Source organism: Hemitrygon akajei, chromosome 20 (assembly GCF_048418815.1).
Source record: "Hemitrygon akajei chromosome 20, sHemAka1.3, whole genome shotgun sequence".
In the NCBI taxonomy this organism is placed as follows: Eukaryota; Metazoa; Chordata; class Chondrichthyes; order Myliobatiformes; family Dasyatidae; genus Hemitrygon; species Hemitrygon akajei.
The window spans coordinates 59,767,808-59,784,380 of NC_133143.1; the positions used below are offsets into that span (position 1 = coordinate 59,767,808).

Sequence of the window (16,573 nt, forward strand, 5' to 3'; positions counted from 1 at the left end):
AGCCATCTGTGGCAAAGAATTCCACAGATTCACCACGGCTGGAGAAATCCCTACTCACCTCTGCTGTAAATGGACGTACCTCTATTCTAAAGCCGTGCCATCTGGTCATAGACTCACCCCCTATAGGAAACATCCTCTCAATGTCCACTCTATCTAGGCCTTTCAATATTTCATAGGTTTCAATGCAATCCCCCTTCATCCTTCTGAACTCCAGCAAGTACAGGACTAGAGAACCATCAAACACTCCTCATATATTAACCTTTTCTTTTCTGGAATCATTTCCATGAACCTCTTCTGGACAGTCTCCAATGCCAAAGCATCCTTTCTTTGATAATGCGCCCAAAGCTACTCACAATACTCCAAGTGCACTCTAACCAATGTCTTACAAAGCCTCAGCATCATGTCCTTGCTCTGCTACGTTAGTCCTCTTAAAATGGATGCTAACATCGCAGTTTCCTTCCTACCACTGACTCAACCTGCAATTTAACCTTGAAGGAATCCTGCACAAGGACCCCCAAGTGCCTTTGCACCTGCACCTGTACTCCTTCTACTAAAGTGCATGACCACACACTTTTCTATTCTATATTCCATCGGCCACTTTGCCCATTCACCCAATCTGTCCCAGCTTCCTCAAAACTACCTGCCCCTCCACCTATCTTTGTATCGTTGATGAATTTGGCCACAAAGCTATCAATTCCATCATCCACATCGTTTTCATATAACATGAGAAGAAGCGATCCTAACAACCCACCCCCTGTGGCACACCACTAATCACTGGCAGCCTTTATTCCCACTCTTTGCCTCATGCCAATCATCCAATCTTCTATCCATGCTAGTGTCTTTCCTGTACTACCATGGGCTTGTAGCTTGTTAAGCAGCCTCATGAGTGGCATCTTGTCAAAGGCCTTCTGAAAACCCAAAAAAATAACATCCACTGACTCTCCTTTGTCTAAACTGCCTGTTATTTCCTCAAAGAATTCCAACTGATTTGTCACGGAAGATTTCCCCTTAAGGAAGCCGTGCTGACTTTAGCCTACTTTATTATGCATCTCCAAGTACCCTGAAACCTCATACTTAATAAGGGACTCCAACATCTTCCCAACCACTGAAATCAAACTACCTCCCTATAACTTCCTTTCTTCTGCCTCCCTCCTTTCTTAAAGAGTTGCGTGACATTTACAATTTTCCAATCTTCCGGAACCATTCCAGGATCTAGTGATTCTTGAAAGATCATTACTAGTACAATTTCTTAGCTACTTCGTTCAGAACCCTGGGTTTGTCCATCTAATCCAGGCGACTAATTTATCTTCAGACCCTTCAGCCCAATCTCCTTGGTAACAGTAACTACACTCACTTCTAAATATGAGAAAGTCAGCAGATGCTGGAAATCCAGATCAAGAGGAACTCAGCAGGTCAGAGGGCATCTATGGAAATGAATAAGCAGTCGATGTTTCGGGCCAACAACCTTCTTCAGGACTGAGAAGTCAGGGAGAAGACTTCTGCCTCCTGGCACATGAATTTCTGGCATACCGCTTGTGAATTACACTGACGCAAAATATTCATTAAGTTCAACACATACAAAAGCTGGATGAACTCAGCAGGTCGGGCAGCATCCGTTGAAATGTGCAGTCAATTTTCAATCCTTTTCAACGGATGCTGCCCGACCTGCTGAGTCCATCCAGCTTTTGTACGTGTTGATTTGACCACAGCATCTGCAGTGTACTTTGTGTTTATTAAGTTCATCTACCGTTTCTTTGTCCATTACTATCTCTTCAGTGTCATTTTCTAGTGGACCAATATCCACTTGCGCCTCTCTTTTACTCTTTATATATCTGAAATCTTCTGGAGTCCTCTTTGATATTGTTGGCCAGCTTAACTTCATATTTCATCTTTTCTCTCCTTATGCTTTTTTTTCCAGTTGCCTTTGATGGTTTTTACAAGCTTCCCAATCCTCTAACTTCACACTAATTTTTGCTACATTATATGCCCTCTCTTCTGCTCTGCCTTGCCCCGTCAACCATGTTTGCCCCATCCTCTGTTCAGAATACTTCTTCGTCTATGCTATGCTGGTGATGGAAGCATGGCAACACCTGTGGGCTGCCCCCAGTACAGCCTCAGACTGTGATGGTTGCTGATGCAAACAATGCATTTTGCTGTACTGATGCTTCGACGTGCATGAGGCAAATAAAGCTCGTCTTTATGTTTAAGCTTGAGGGGCCCTGGTGGACAGGGTGTACGCATATTAATGGCACTGTTAGCTGGTAGGTCAGTACCAGCTTCAATACTGAAATCTAGAATAAAAGTGCTTCTTTTCAGCACTGTGTAACTCATTTGTCACCTGACAATGCAGCAATATTCTCGTGTCCTTCGAGCGGCAGAGCTGTTGAGAGGCACTGTGTTGCCTATCATCAGGTTGAACTTTTGTGTCTACATGTTCATTCTTCCTTCAGAAAAGCAAAACACTTCACAGGATGTAAACAAGGTATTGAAATAAGAATCTGCAAGGCCCAAGAGAAAATTCAATTTCCAAAAGAAGTTTTCCTGATACATAATGTAATGGACTTTCTGATGCTTCTCTCAAAGGTGCTGAACATAAAATTGATCTACAATCCAGGGTCATGAAACATTTTCAGAAGCTGAAAAGAAAATTAAAAGCAGTATCACAAAACCTTTTGACCTGGAAACCCATTATCCATCTCTGAACCGTACACTGAGAGGCCAGTTTATTAGGTACAGATGTACACCTGCGCATTAATGCAACTATCTAATCAACCAATCAAGTGGCAGTAACTCAATGTATAGAGGCAAATTTAGAACCAGGCAACAGTCCCATTGGGATGTCAGCAGTGGAAAGGGTGAGCAGCTTCAAGTTCCTGGATGTCAACATCTCTGAAGATCCATCTTGGCCCAGTTAAAAAGAAGGCACGTCAGTGGCTCTGTTTCATTAGGAGTCTAAGGAGATTTGGTACGTCACCAAAGACTGCAGCAAATTTCTACAGATGTACTGTGGAGAGCATTCTGACTGGTTGCATCACCAGCTGGTAAGGAGGCGGCAACGCACAGGATCAGGAAAAGCTGCAGAGGGCTGTAAACCGAGCCAGCTCTATCATGGGCACCAGCCTCCCCACCGTTGACAACATCTTCAAAAGCCGATGCCTCAAGGTGACATCGACCACCTAGGACCCTCATCATTCAGAGCATGCCCTCTTCTCATTACTACCATCAAGGAAGAGATGCAGGAGCCTGAAACCTTAAATTCAATGACTTAGGAACAGTTTCTTCCTCTACACCAGATTTCTGAACAGTCCGTGAATTCATGAACACTAACTCACTATTTTGCACTACTTATTTGTTTTTTTTAAAATATTCATATTGTGCTTTACAGCAATGTTTATGTATTGCATTGTACTGCTGCCGGAAAACAAATTTCATGACATACTGTAGGTCAGTGATTATAAACCTGTTTCTGATTCTGACCAAAAAGGCCAGGTTCTGCACAGGCTTCTATTGTGTTATGCTCAGGAATATCAAAGTCAATCTACTACAGGAAGAACCATGGTGAGAGCAAAGATCACAAGCAAAAACAATACATAAAATCACATGCTCAGGAAAATAAAAGTAGTTTATAACATTCTTTTTTAAAACCCAAAAGGTTAACCTCTTACATTGTAAACCTGGATAAATATTTACTTGTTTAGTGCATTACCTTCTGTAAAGGGGAGTTCAAAGAGCTCGAAGAGTCTGTAGCAGACGACACAGGGAAGAAGTGATTCGTCACATCATGGGGAAACTTAGCAATTTCGTTCTGGCGGTACAGCCTGTGGTGACGCAACTTTGCCACCCACTCGTCAAAAAACTCCTGGACCTTCACCTGGGAAACAAACAGTTAAGTGAGTGTCATCAGGAAGAAAAGATTGTCCACTTAGGATTCAGCCAGAGAGATGCTGTCAATTACCTTCAGATGATATATGTGCTCTTCTGTGTCCAGATCGATACATTTTGCCTTCTTCTTGATGGACATCACAGACAGCCCGACATCAATGCAGCCGTGAAGTTTTCCTTTCTGAATCTGAAAAAATAACTTTAGTTATCAACAAGGAACGGAAACACTTGGCGAATGTAAGGTTATAGGTCAAACGCAGGAACCAAAATTTCCTGAGACATTCCGAGCAAATGGATTTCTCCTGTAAACCACGGATTCCCAGTCTGGGATCCATGGACCCCTTGCTTAATGGTCCATGGCATATAAAAGGTTGGGAACCCCTGCTCTAAAGTATTGACAGACAGAGAACTATTTTAAACAATCTTTCTGTCCTTCACTACAGATGGCTGAGGTACCCAATCCTGAAGAATTTGGCAGCTCAAACTAAACAAGGTCTGAACCCACTGTTAGTTTCCATTGTGGACCCCAGACAGGAGGAAAAGCTCCTTCAGGTCCAGTATGTTTATGGCAATTATCATCTCCCCCCTCTTCTTTACATGATCCAGTGACTTCCCCTTTAACCATAGAGAGTTTGGCCCCAGGTTATCAAGGAATTACCTCAAGCTGGCACAAATGAGATGCCGATACCTCAGCCCAGGTAAAATATCCATTGCTTTTTGACTTTTGGTGCACTGGTCAGTATCAATATACATTCCTGAAGAGAAACTTCAATGCAGGGAAGTAAATTAAGCAACTATCACCATATTATGGAAATTATGGAATTAATGATAATGGAACTGGAATTGGTTTATTATTGTCACATGTACCAAGCTGTAGTGAAAAGCCTGTCTTGCATACAGTTCATACAGATCAACTCATTACACAGTGCAGTGAGGTAGAACAATACCAAAGCAGAAGAAAGTGTAACAGGTACCGAGAAAGTGCAGTGCAGATAAACCAGATCATAACAAGACAAATTGTGAGGCATTCTACACTGTAGCAGAGGGAAACCAATTCACCCCTTTCCAGAATGATCATTTCTGTAAGTGACAACAGGTTACCAAGATGGGTTATTATTAGAATAAAGGATATACATTATTTTTTAAAAACTGGTTTTTGTTTATCAAGAACAATATTAGGAAAGCTAAAGATGACTCTTAACTTAGGGCTTCTGAATCCTTTGAAAGGGTTCAAAAAGTACTTCTAATACAAAGGGAAGGGCAAGGCCTTTATTATTATCAAGGATCAATCGCATCTATCCAGCATCCTCTTTGACTTTCTACCATCAGGCAAGAGACTCCAATGCATATAAACAAGAATGGTCAGGATGGGAATTAGCTTCTTCCCTCAGGCCATTAGGCTTCTGAACTCCCTGATGCATCAAATTCAAGGTGTCACCAGATAATTTGTACTGTACCTACGATATATAATTTATGCATTTTACTTTGTTTATCTATCTGTAAATCACTTGTAGACTTAATTCTTACTTTCTTAAAGTTATTGTGTGTTATGTATACTACTGTGCTTTACATCCTTGTCTGGAGAAATGTACCGGTAGTCTCATTTGGAATTATACTTGTATACAGTTAAATGACTATAAACTTGACTTCGTACTCACATCAGCCTGAGTCTTTGCGTACTTCAGGATCCCTTTCTCCAAGAAGAAGTATCGCTGGAAGTGAAAACAAAGATATATTAGGGTCATTTAAGGGACTGCGAGATAGACACATGGATGACTGAAAAATGGAGGGCTATGTAGGAGGGAAGGGTTGGATTGGCCTTAAAGAAGATTAAAAGGGTAGCACAACATTGTGGGATGAAGGGCCTGTACTGTTCTATGTTCAAAAGTATTTACTGGAGATTTATCTAATTCTGGAAAAGAATATAATTAAAGAAACAGGATAATAGCAGAGCAGGTCTGGGATTCCTATCTTCACCACAATCAAAGACCAGGTCTAAAAACACACTTGCTCTCTCTGCAGCAATTTCACAATTTCCCACAATGAGGGCAGGGAAAAAAATTAGGAGCTTAGAAAAATAGAGGGCTATGCAGTAGGGAAATCCTAGGCAGTTTCTAGAGTAGATTACATGGTTGGCACAACATTGTGGGCCTAGGGCCTGTAAAGGGCCGTAGATTTCTATGTTCTTATGTTTCTAAAAACGTAACCTACATCTGGTGCCAGCCATGATTCTTGCAATAGTACTTTCTTCCAGGCTTACGCAAATTACACGTATGAATCTAGAAATCAGGTCAGAATCAACCCTCATTTCCAGATAGGGTGCTGAATCATTCAACAAGGAACACAAATCATTCTTTATATTCCTTGCATTGACTGTCATGTGCAATGGGAACATCTACAGCTGTCAAATTTACCGTAACGGAGAGGGGTTAGCAACGATAACAGATGCTGTAGGAAACCTTTAACCAAGCTCAAATGGTTATGAAAAAGCAGATAAGAATTAACACAAAACCTGAAATGATTCATTATGATCCAATAAAGATACAAGTGGTAGAGTTTGAGGACACACCACCCACAGCAGCTTATTAACCTGAGACTGCACAAGCACAAAATCGTTGGCGCAAAAATGGCACATTTTACTGTATGTTTCGATGTTTCAATGTAAATGTGACAAATAAAACTAACCTTTAACATTTCATGCATTCACAAGGAGGAGGCGCAAACTCCACTCAGAGAGCACAGGAGGTCGGGATTGAACCCAGTTCACAGGGAGCTGGTCAGGCAGCAACTTAAGCAGCTATGCCTATCAGGATAACCCACTCAGTTTCTTAACTTCAATTAAAAATTTCTGGCTGAGTCACTAGGCAAGTCCACAATTGAATACTTTGCCCAGAGTTCACCAGACAAGCCAAATCTGGGAAGAAAATTCAATAGCTAATATAGCATCGTCAAAGGCCCACGGACCTCACAGGTTTATAGACAGGGTGGACGTCACTTGGACGTGCAAATACAGAACAGGGCTAGGGAGCAAATTATATTCTCTATCTCAATATATTTTTTAGGTAGAATTTTTGTGACCCCCCTCCTCCCCCAACAGATGTAACATGTGCGTCCCCTGCATTTCAAATATCCAAGCAGGCAGTTCTAAGAAAGTGACACGGCATTTAGTGCTGTGCTTCCACAGCTCCCCGGCAGCCAGGAACCCAACAACTGGATGGTAGTAACTGTGTTCTGGTCCCCTGCCTATAAAAAAAGTTATCAATAAGATTGAAGGAGTTCTGAGGAAATATACAAGGATGTTGGTGAGATTTGGAGACCTGAGTTTACAAGGAAAGGTTAAATAGGTTAGGACTATATTCCCTGGAGTTTAGGAGGGTGAGGAGAGATTTGATAGAGCTATACAAAATAATGAGGGGTATAGATAGGGTATATGCAAGCAAGTTTCTTTAACTAGTTTGGGTGAGGCAAGAACTAGATAGAGGGCCTGGAGCAAGGGTGAAAGGTAAAATATTTAAGGGGAACATGAGGGGGAGCTTTTTCACCCAGAGGGTGGAACGAGCTGCCAGTGGAAGTGGTGGATATGGGTACGATTTCTACATCTAAGAGAAATTTGGACAGGTACATGGATGGGAGGGCTGTGGTTCGGGCACAGGTTGACAGGACTAGGAAGAATAATAGTTTAGCACTAGCAGCTACTCGATGGGCTGAAGAGCCTATTTCTGTACTGTACTGTACAATGACCCAACAAACAAATATGAATGTGATTATTTTGGTACATTTCTGTTTTCTTACACCGCTATATTTCAACATTGCTCCCCCCCCCACTAACCACACCTTATGCCAGCCTTTCAGGGGCCATTTCCTCTTCTTCAGCATGTACCCTTCCTGCTTCTCTGGCTCGTGGATGGCGCTTGTACTGTCGCGAAGCCCTTCCACAATCTCCCAGCTGTCCTGCTCAAAACAAATTTTCAAAAAGAATTCATGGTACATTTAAAATGCACACTTCACAGTTGGCTGCAAATGACTGCTCTCTTTTTCAGTTCCCATTGGGTAATTTATTCAAATTGTTCAGTTCTTATCCCATACTTTTTCCTAAAACTGTCACCATGGGCAATTCAAATAAAGCAGACTCTAACAGCTTTTCATTGTTGTGGTCCAGTATTCCAAATGATTTATCAGTATCAAAAATATTAAAATGTACACTCGGAAGTCATAAGTATAAATGATATCAATAAGTAATGCTGAAATTATTGCAATACTGTGCTAAAATGTGTAAGAACTTTAGAACTGGCAAATGATGCAATTTAGTCTCAGTACATTTGCATAACTACATTTTCACAATGTAGTAATAAGACTTTAAGACAAAGGAACAAATTTAGACCATTCATCTCATCAAGTTTGCTCCACCATTAGATTACGACTGATTTCAAGTTCAAAGTGCGTTTGTTATCAAAGGATGCATAAATTGTAAAACCTTGAGATTTGTTTGTCCGCAGGTAGCCACAGAGCAAGAAGTCCAAAATAACCCAATTAAAGAAAAACATATATAAAAAATAAAAATAAATGACCAACACCCGTTAAGCAAGAGAAAGGGAAAAAAAAATCATGCAAACAATAGAAGTGAACAACAACAATCTGAACCAAAAATTGAGTCCTCAGATCCAAACCCCTGAGCCTCACTTATCAATACATCATATTAGCGGGCGCAGAGCACAACAGCCACGGCAGTCTTCATAGGCTCTGCGCCCTAGAGAGAGAGGAGTGACCATTACAGAGAAAGAGCGAAATCGGCTCTTGCCCCGAATAACAACACTCTGCCTTTTCAGTCTACCTGGGCTGGTGTCTAGATTGACCAAACAGGCAGCAAAAGGCGCCGGCGCCCTGGAGAGAGGAGTGAACATCACGGAAAGCGAGCAAAATCGCTCTCGTCTCCGATCTGGGCTGGCGTTAAGACTGTCTAAACAACGTATCGCACCTTGCACTAGGGTCCGGGTACCACTCCTGCACCTAGCAACTCGCTCTGGACCCAGATTCCATCACCCAGCCCAAAGCCGCTCTCAAGCTCTTCAAATCAGTTCAGCGCCCAGAGTGATCCAACCTTGCACCAGGGCCAGATGTAAGGGCATCGAATCTCCTCTGACCAGGCCCTGACTTCTCCTCTTGGCACTCACAGTGATCCAACCTCATTCCCAGGCCAGTTGTACGGGCATCGGAACTCCATCTGCAACAATTCTGCAACGCACCGTCTCGGCTCATCCCCCAAACTCGCCTCGCCATCGCTTGTCCCTTTACTGTTTGTGGTGACAGTTTAACACAATTTACCTCAGAAAAGTTATTTTTAGTGATGTTTTTAGTCGGATTTCTTAGCTTTTTGACTACCAGAAAGCTGTCACACACGTTTGGTGCTGTCATCTTAACTAGTAGTTTATTTCCCCCCTCAACTCCATTCTCCTGCCTTCACTCCGTAATCTTCCGACACTCTTACAAATCAAAAACCGACCAAACTCTGCTTTAAATATACCCAGCGACTCAGCCTCCACAGCCATAAGTGGTAATGAATTGCACAGATTCACCACCCTCTAGTAAAAGAAATTTCTCCTCATCTCCTTTTTAAAAAAGGAGGGAGAGAAAAACCGGGGAATTATAGACCGGTTAGTCTGACATCGATGGTGGGGAAAATGCTAGAGTCAGTTATCAAAGATGTGATAACAGCACACTTGGAAAGAGGTGAAATCATCGGACAAAGTCAGCATGGATTTGTGAAAGGAAAATCATGTCTGACGAATCTTATGGAATTTTTTGAAGATGTAACTAGTAGAGTGGATAGGGGAGAGCCAGTGGATGTGGTATATTTAGATTTTCAAAAGGCTTTTGACAAGGTCCCACACAGGAGATTAGTGTGCAAACTTAAAGCACATGGTATTGGGGGTATGGTATTGATGTGGATAGAGAATTGGTTGGCGGACAGGAAGCAAAGAGTGGGAGTAAACGGGACCTTTTCAGAATGGCAGGCAGTGACTAGTGGGGTACCGCAAGGCTCAGTGCTGGGACCCCAGTTGTTTACAATATATATTAATGATTTAGACGAGGGAATTAAATGCAGCATCTCCAAGTTTGCGGATGACACGAAGCTGGGCGGCGGTGTTAGCTGTGAGGAGGATGCTAAGAGGATGCAGGGTGACTTTGATAGGTTAGGTGAGTGGGCAAATCCATGGCAGATGCAATTTAATGTGGATAAATGTGAGGTTATCCACTTTGGTTGCAAGAACAGGAAAACAGATTATTATCTGAACGGTGGCTGATTAGGAAAAGGGGAGGTGCAACGAGACCTGGGTGTCATTGTACACCAGTCATTGAAGGTGGGCATGCAGGTACAGCAGGCGGTGAAAAAGGCAAATGGTATGTTGGCATTCATAGCAAAAGGATTTGAGTACAGGAGCAGAGAGGTTCTACTGCAGTTGTACAAGGCCTTGGTGACACCGCACCTAGAGTATTGTGTGCAGTTTTGGTCCCCTAATCTGAGGAAAGACATTCTTGCCATAGAGGGAGTACAAAGAAGGTTCACCAGATTGATTCCTGGGATGGCAGGACTTTCATATGAAGAAAGACTGGATTGACTAGGGTTATACTCACTAGAATTTAGAAGATTGAGGGGGGATCTTATTGAAACGTATAAAATTCTAAAGGGATTGGACAGGCTAGATGCAGGAAGATTGTTTCCGATGTTGGGGGAGTCCAGAACGAGGGGTCACAGTTTATCCTTAAAAAGGCTTCCCCTTTATCCTTAGAAGCCTTTTAGGACCGAGATGAGGAAAAACTTCTTCACACAGAGAGTGGTGAATCTGTGGAATTCTCTGCCACAGGAAGCAGTTGAGGCCGGTTCATTGACTATATTTAAGAGGTAGTTAGATATGGCCCTTGTGGCTAAAGGGATCTGGGGTACGGAGAGAAAGCAGGTACAGGGTTATGAGTTGGATGATCAGCCATGATCATACTGAATGGTGGTGCAGGCTCGAAGGGCCAAATGGCCTACTCCTGCACCTATTTTCTATGTTTCTATGTTTCTCCATTCTAAAGGGACATCCTTCTATTCTGAGTCTTTGTCCTATAATCCAAGGCTCTCCCACTATGGGAAACACACCCACTCTCTCTGGATCTTTCAATATTCAGTAGGCAATGCATGCTGTTACTTCAAACAGTCAGATTATCTCAGATGTGCAAAACTAAAACTTGCCAGTTGTATGGTAGTGGGGTGGTTATGGGTTGCTATGGCAATTATGATGAGATGCCAAAACCTGAATCAATGGAGCAGACAATGCAATTTGAATGTACATGACAATAGTGACAATTTAAATTCATTTTTTCTTTCCCTTTCGTGGTGGAAATAAAAATAACAAGCTGACATCTCAAATGCTCTGTGGCGTGGAACACTGGATCCTTCCCCAGTCTAGCTTCTGCGATACCAGTGATTACTTCCTATCTGACACACTAAATAGCCATGTACCATCTAGACCAGGGTTTCCCGACCTGGGGTCCACAGACTCCCTTCTTAATGGTATTGGTCCATGGCATAAGAGAGGTTGAGAACCCCGATCTAGAGCTTGGGGGTCACATCATTGGTTAGACCTGAGCTCGATACCAAAGATCGAATCCTGAAGCTTGATCAGAGGTCCAGAAATCAAAGCTCGAAGGCCAAATGCCCGGGTCAATGAGTCTATGGTCCACTGGAGAAGTCGGAGGCACATTGCCTGTGAGTCCACTGGTCCAATGGAGGATGGAAGCCCAGGGGCTTGGGAGTGACAGAGAAATGGAGCTAGTTTTCACTGCTGTTGTTCTGATGAGCATTTGCACATGCTATGTTGGCACCAGCCTCAGCACACCCTTAGGTTGTGTTGGTTGCTGATGCAAACAATGTATTTCACTGCCGATCACACTGTATTTCACAGTCTATTTACTGATACCTTTTACAAACCCACTGATTCTCACAGCTACCTGGACTATACCTCTTCCCACTGTTACTTGTAAAGACACCATCCCATCCCCTTCTCTCAGTTCCTCCATCTCCACCGCATCTGCTCTCAGGATGAGGCTTTTCGTTCCAGAACTACTGAGATGTCCTCCTCCTTCAAAGAAAGGGGCTTCCCTTCCTCCACCATCAACCTTGCCCTCACCTGCACCTCTTCCATTTCACACACATCTACCCTCAGCACATCCTGTCACCACCCCAGCAGGGACAGGATTCCTCTTGTCCTCACTGACCACCCCATTAGCCTCTGGGTCCAGCACATAATTCTCCCCAACTTCTGCCATCTCCAGTGGGATCCCACCACCAAGCACATCTTCCCCTCCCCAACTTTCCACTTTCTGCAGGGATCGCTCCCTACCATAAGACAATAAGCACCCCACCCCCACCACGCGACTCCCTTGTCCACTTGTCCCTCCCCGCTGATCACCCTCGTGGTACTTATCCTTGCAAGCAGAACAAGTGATACACCTGCTCCTACACCTCCTCCCTCACTATCAGGCGAGGCGACATTTCACCTGCGAGTCTGTTGGGCTTGCCTACTGTATCTGGTGCTCTCGTCGTGGCTTCCGATGTATCGGTGAGACCCGTTGTAGATTGGGAGACTGCTTCGCCAAGCACCTACGCTCCATCCGCCAGTAAAAGCAGGATCTCCTGGTCGCCACCCATTTCAATTCTACAAACCCCATTTCCAGAAAAATTGGGATTTTTTCCAAAATGCAATAAAAACAAAAATCTGTGATATGTTAATTCACGTGAACCTTTATTTAACTGACAAAAGTACAAAGAAAAGATTTTCAATACTTTTACTGACCAACTTAATTGTATTTTGTAAATATACACAAATTTAGAATTTGATGGCTGCAACACACTCAACAAAAGTTGGGACAGAGTTAAAATAAGATTGAAAAGTGCACAGAATATTCAAGTAACACCGGTTTGGAAGACTCCACATTAAGCAGGCTAATTGGTAGCAGGTAAGGTATCATGACTGGGTATAAAAGTAGCGTCCATCAAAGGCTCAGTCTTTGCAAGCAAGGATGGGTCATGGCTCACCCCTTTGTGCCAAAATTCCTGAGGGAATTGTTAGTCAGTTCAAAAGAAACATTTCCCAACGCAAGATTGCAGAGAATTTAGGTCTTTCAACATCTACAGTACATAATATTGTGAAAAGATTCAGAGAATTCAAAGACATCTCAGTGCGTAAAGGGCAAGGTTGGAAACCACTGTTGAATGCTCGTGATCTTCGAGCCCTCAGGCGGCACTGCCTAAGAAACCGTCATGTTACTATGATAACTATAACCACCTGGGCTCGGGAGTACTTCGGAAAACCATTGTCACTTAACACAGTCTATTGCTACATCCAGAAATGCAACTTGAAACTGTATTACGCAAGGAGGAAGCCATACATCAACTCTATGCAGAAACGCCAGCGAGTTCTCTGGGCCTGAGCTCATCTCAGATGGACCGAAAGATTGTGGAACTGTGTGCTGTGGTCAGATGAGCCCACATTTCAGCTAGTTTTCAGAAAAAACAGGTGTCGAGTTCTCCGTGCCAAAGATGAAAATGACCATCCTGATTGTTATCAGCGAAAGGTGCAAAAGCCAGCATCTGTGATGGTATGGGGGTGCATCAGTGCCCACGGCATGGGTGAGTTGCATGTATGTGAAGGTACCATTGACTCTGAGGCATATATTAGGATTTTAGAGAGACATATGTTGCCATCAAGGCGACGTCTCTTCCCGGGACGTCCATGCTTATTTCAGCGGGACGATGCCAGACCACATTCTGCACGGGGTACAACAGCGTGGCTTTGTAGACACAGAGTGCGTGTGCTTGACTGGCCTACTGCCAGTCCAGATCTATCTCCTATTGAAAATGTATGGCGCATCATGAAGAGGAGAATCAGACAACAGAGACCATGGACTGTTGAGCAGCTAAAGTCTTATATCAAGCAAGAATGGACAAAATTTCCAATTGCAAATCTACTACAATTAGTATCAGTTCCAAAAGTGTTACTAAAAGGAAAGGTGATGTAACACAATGGTAAACATGCCTCTGTCCCAACTTTTGTTGAGTGTGTTGCAGCCATCAAATTCTAAATTTGTGTATATTTACAAAATACAATTAAGTTGGTCAGTAAAACGACTGAAAATCTTTTCTTTGTACTTTTGTCAGTTAAATAAAGGTTCACGTGAATTAACATATCACAGATTTCTGTTTTTATTGCATTTTGGAAAATATCCCAACTTTTCTGGAAATGGGGTTTGTACTTCCCATCCCCATTCGAACATGTCAGTCCACTGGCCTCCTCTACACACAGGTTGGAGGAGCAACACGTCTGGGTAGCCTCCAACCTGATGGTATGAACATCGATTTCCCTAAGTTCTGGTAATTGCTCCTTCCCCTTCACCATTCCCATTTGTATTTCCCTCTCTCACCTTATCTCCTTACCTGTCCATCACTTCCCTCTGGTGATCCTCCCCCTTCCCTTTCTTCCACGGTCTTCTACCCTCTCCTATCAGATTCCCACTCCTCCAGCCCTTTATCTCTTTCACCAATCAACTTCCCAGTTTACTTCACCCTCCCCCCTCTCTCCCGGTCTCACCTCACCTATCACCTACCACCTCACCTTACCTACCACCTTGAACTTCTTCCTCCCCTCCTCCCCACCTTCTTACTCTGACTCTTTCTTCCCAAACCCGATGAAGAGCCTCAGCCCAAAACGTCAAAGGTTTACTCTTTTCCCTAGATGCTGCCTGGCCTGCTGAGTTCCTCCAGCACTTTTTGTGCGATGCATTTCACTGCCTGCTTCAATGCACATGCGGTAAGTAAATCTGAATCTGAAACCTTTGGACTTAAATTTTGATCAGTCAATTGCTCCTGAGATTCGTGAACATATCACTTTTGTGTTCATGTAGTGGAAGGCAGCACGTCCAGTGCTGTATTTTAACCCATGTGAATGCGGCCCAGCGGCATTTATTCATTTATTTAGGGATACAGCGCAGATACAGTGGGATACAGTGGGGTGTGTCAGGAATGGACAGGAGGAGGAGTATAGGAAACTGATACAGGACTTTGTGATATGGTGCAACTCAAACTACCTGCGTCTCAATATCACCAAGACCAAGGAGATGGTGGTGGACTTTAGGAGATCTAGGCCTCATATGGAGCCAGTGATCATTAATGGAGAATGTGTGGAGCAGGTTAAGACCTACAAGTATCTGGGAGTACAGTTAGACGAGAAGCTAGACTGGACTGCCAACACAGATGCCTTGTGCAGGAAGGCACAGAGTCGACTGTACTTCCTTAGAAGGTTGGCGTCATTCAATGTCTGTAGTGAGATGCTGAAGATGTTCTATAGGTCAGTTGTGGAGAGCGCCCTCTTCTTTGTGGTGGCGAGTTGGGGAGGAAGCATTAAGAAGAGGGACGCCTCACGTCTTAATAAGCTGGTAAGGAAGGCGGGCTCTGTCGTGGGCAAAGTACTGGAGAGTTTAACATCGGTAGCTGAGCGAAGGGCGCTGAGTAGGCTACGGTCAATTATGGAAAACTCTGAACATCCTCTACATAGCACCATCCAGAGACAGAGAAGCAGTTTCAGCGACAGGTTACTGTCGATGCAATGCTCCTCAGACAGGATGAAGAGGTCAATACTCCCCAATGCCATTAGGCTTTACAATTCAACCGCCAGGACTTAAGAACTTTTTAAAAGCTATTATTAATGCTTTTTGAGATAGTGATTTAGATGCATATCATATTTTTTACTGAGTTAAGTATTGTATGTAATTAGTTTTGCTACAACAAGTGTATGGGACATTGGAAAAAAGTTGAATTTCCCCATGGGGATGAATAAAGTATCTATCTATCTATCTATCTATCTAACCGGCACTTTTGGCCCAACGAGTCACACCGCCCAGCAACCCACCTATCTAGCACTAGCCTAATCACAGGACTATTACAGTAACCAATTAACTTACCAACCAGTACATCTTTGGACTGTGGGAGCAAACATACATAGTCATGAGAAAGTACAAACCCCTTACAGATGGCACTGAAACTGAATTCCCAGCTCCAGAATGCCCTGTAATAGCGTTGCGTTAACCGTTACACTACCGTGGCGCCCAAGCGAAGGCACTTTGTTATGATCTGAGCCCAGACACTGACCCTCTGGTGTCAGAAGGGAACACAACTCCTATCAAAAAGACTATCAAAAAAATAAACCTTAGCGTGCAAAAGTGACCTTCAATTCAATTTAGTGTTACAAGGATCAACTATAGTCGCAAGTACATTTACATTTATCAGGCATTTGCTGTAGTGTTGTTGGCATGACATACAATGATAACATTCAATAATGATAAGGAATAAATAATGATAGAAATTATAAAGATAGAGGTTAAAAAGTACAAATATGGAAAAAAATGAATAAAAGCATAAATATCAGAATGTATTTACAATGTGGTTTAAATTGTTTACAGTGCAGTGCAATAATGGGGATAACAGATAGAGGGGGTGGGGGTTAACTAGAATGGTTGATCAGATAAACTGCCTGGGGGGGGGGGGGGGGGGGGGGGGAGAAGAAACTTTTAAGATGGCGTGAAGTTTTTGTGTTAATAGTTCTATCACACTTTCCAGAAGGGAGCTCCTGGGAAAGGTAATTTGCAGAGTCTT

At 43.2% G+C, this 16,573-nt stretch overlaps 1 protein-coding gene across 2 annotated transcripts in view; it reads right to left on the reverse strand.

The window, feature by feature from the left end:
- The window catches only part of osbpl3b (oxysterol binding protein-like 3b), a 176,928-nt gene that overhangs the window by 111,717 nt on the left and 48,638 nt on the right, over positions 1–16,573 (reverse strand). For both annotated transcript variants that reach the window (XM_073024393.1, XM_073024392.1), the window contains exons 3-6: positions 7,717–7,833; positions 5,541–5,594; positions 3,956–4,069; positions 3,707–3,871 (exon numbers count right to left, since the gene is read on the reverse strand). In XM_073024393.1, coding sequence (XP_072880494.1) covers positions 3,707–3,871; positions 3,956–4,069; positions 5,541–5,594; positions 7,717–7,833 — 450 coding nt within the window. The remainder of the gene's footprint in view (positions 1–3,706; positions 3,872–3,955; positions 4,070–5,540; positions 5,595–7,716; positions 7,834–16,573) is intronic.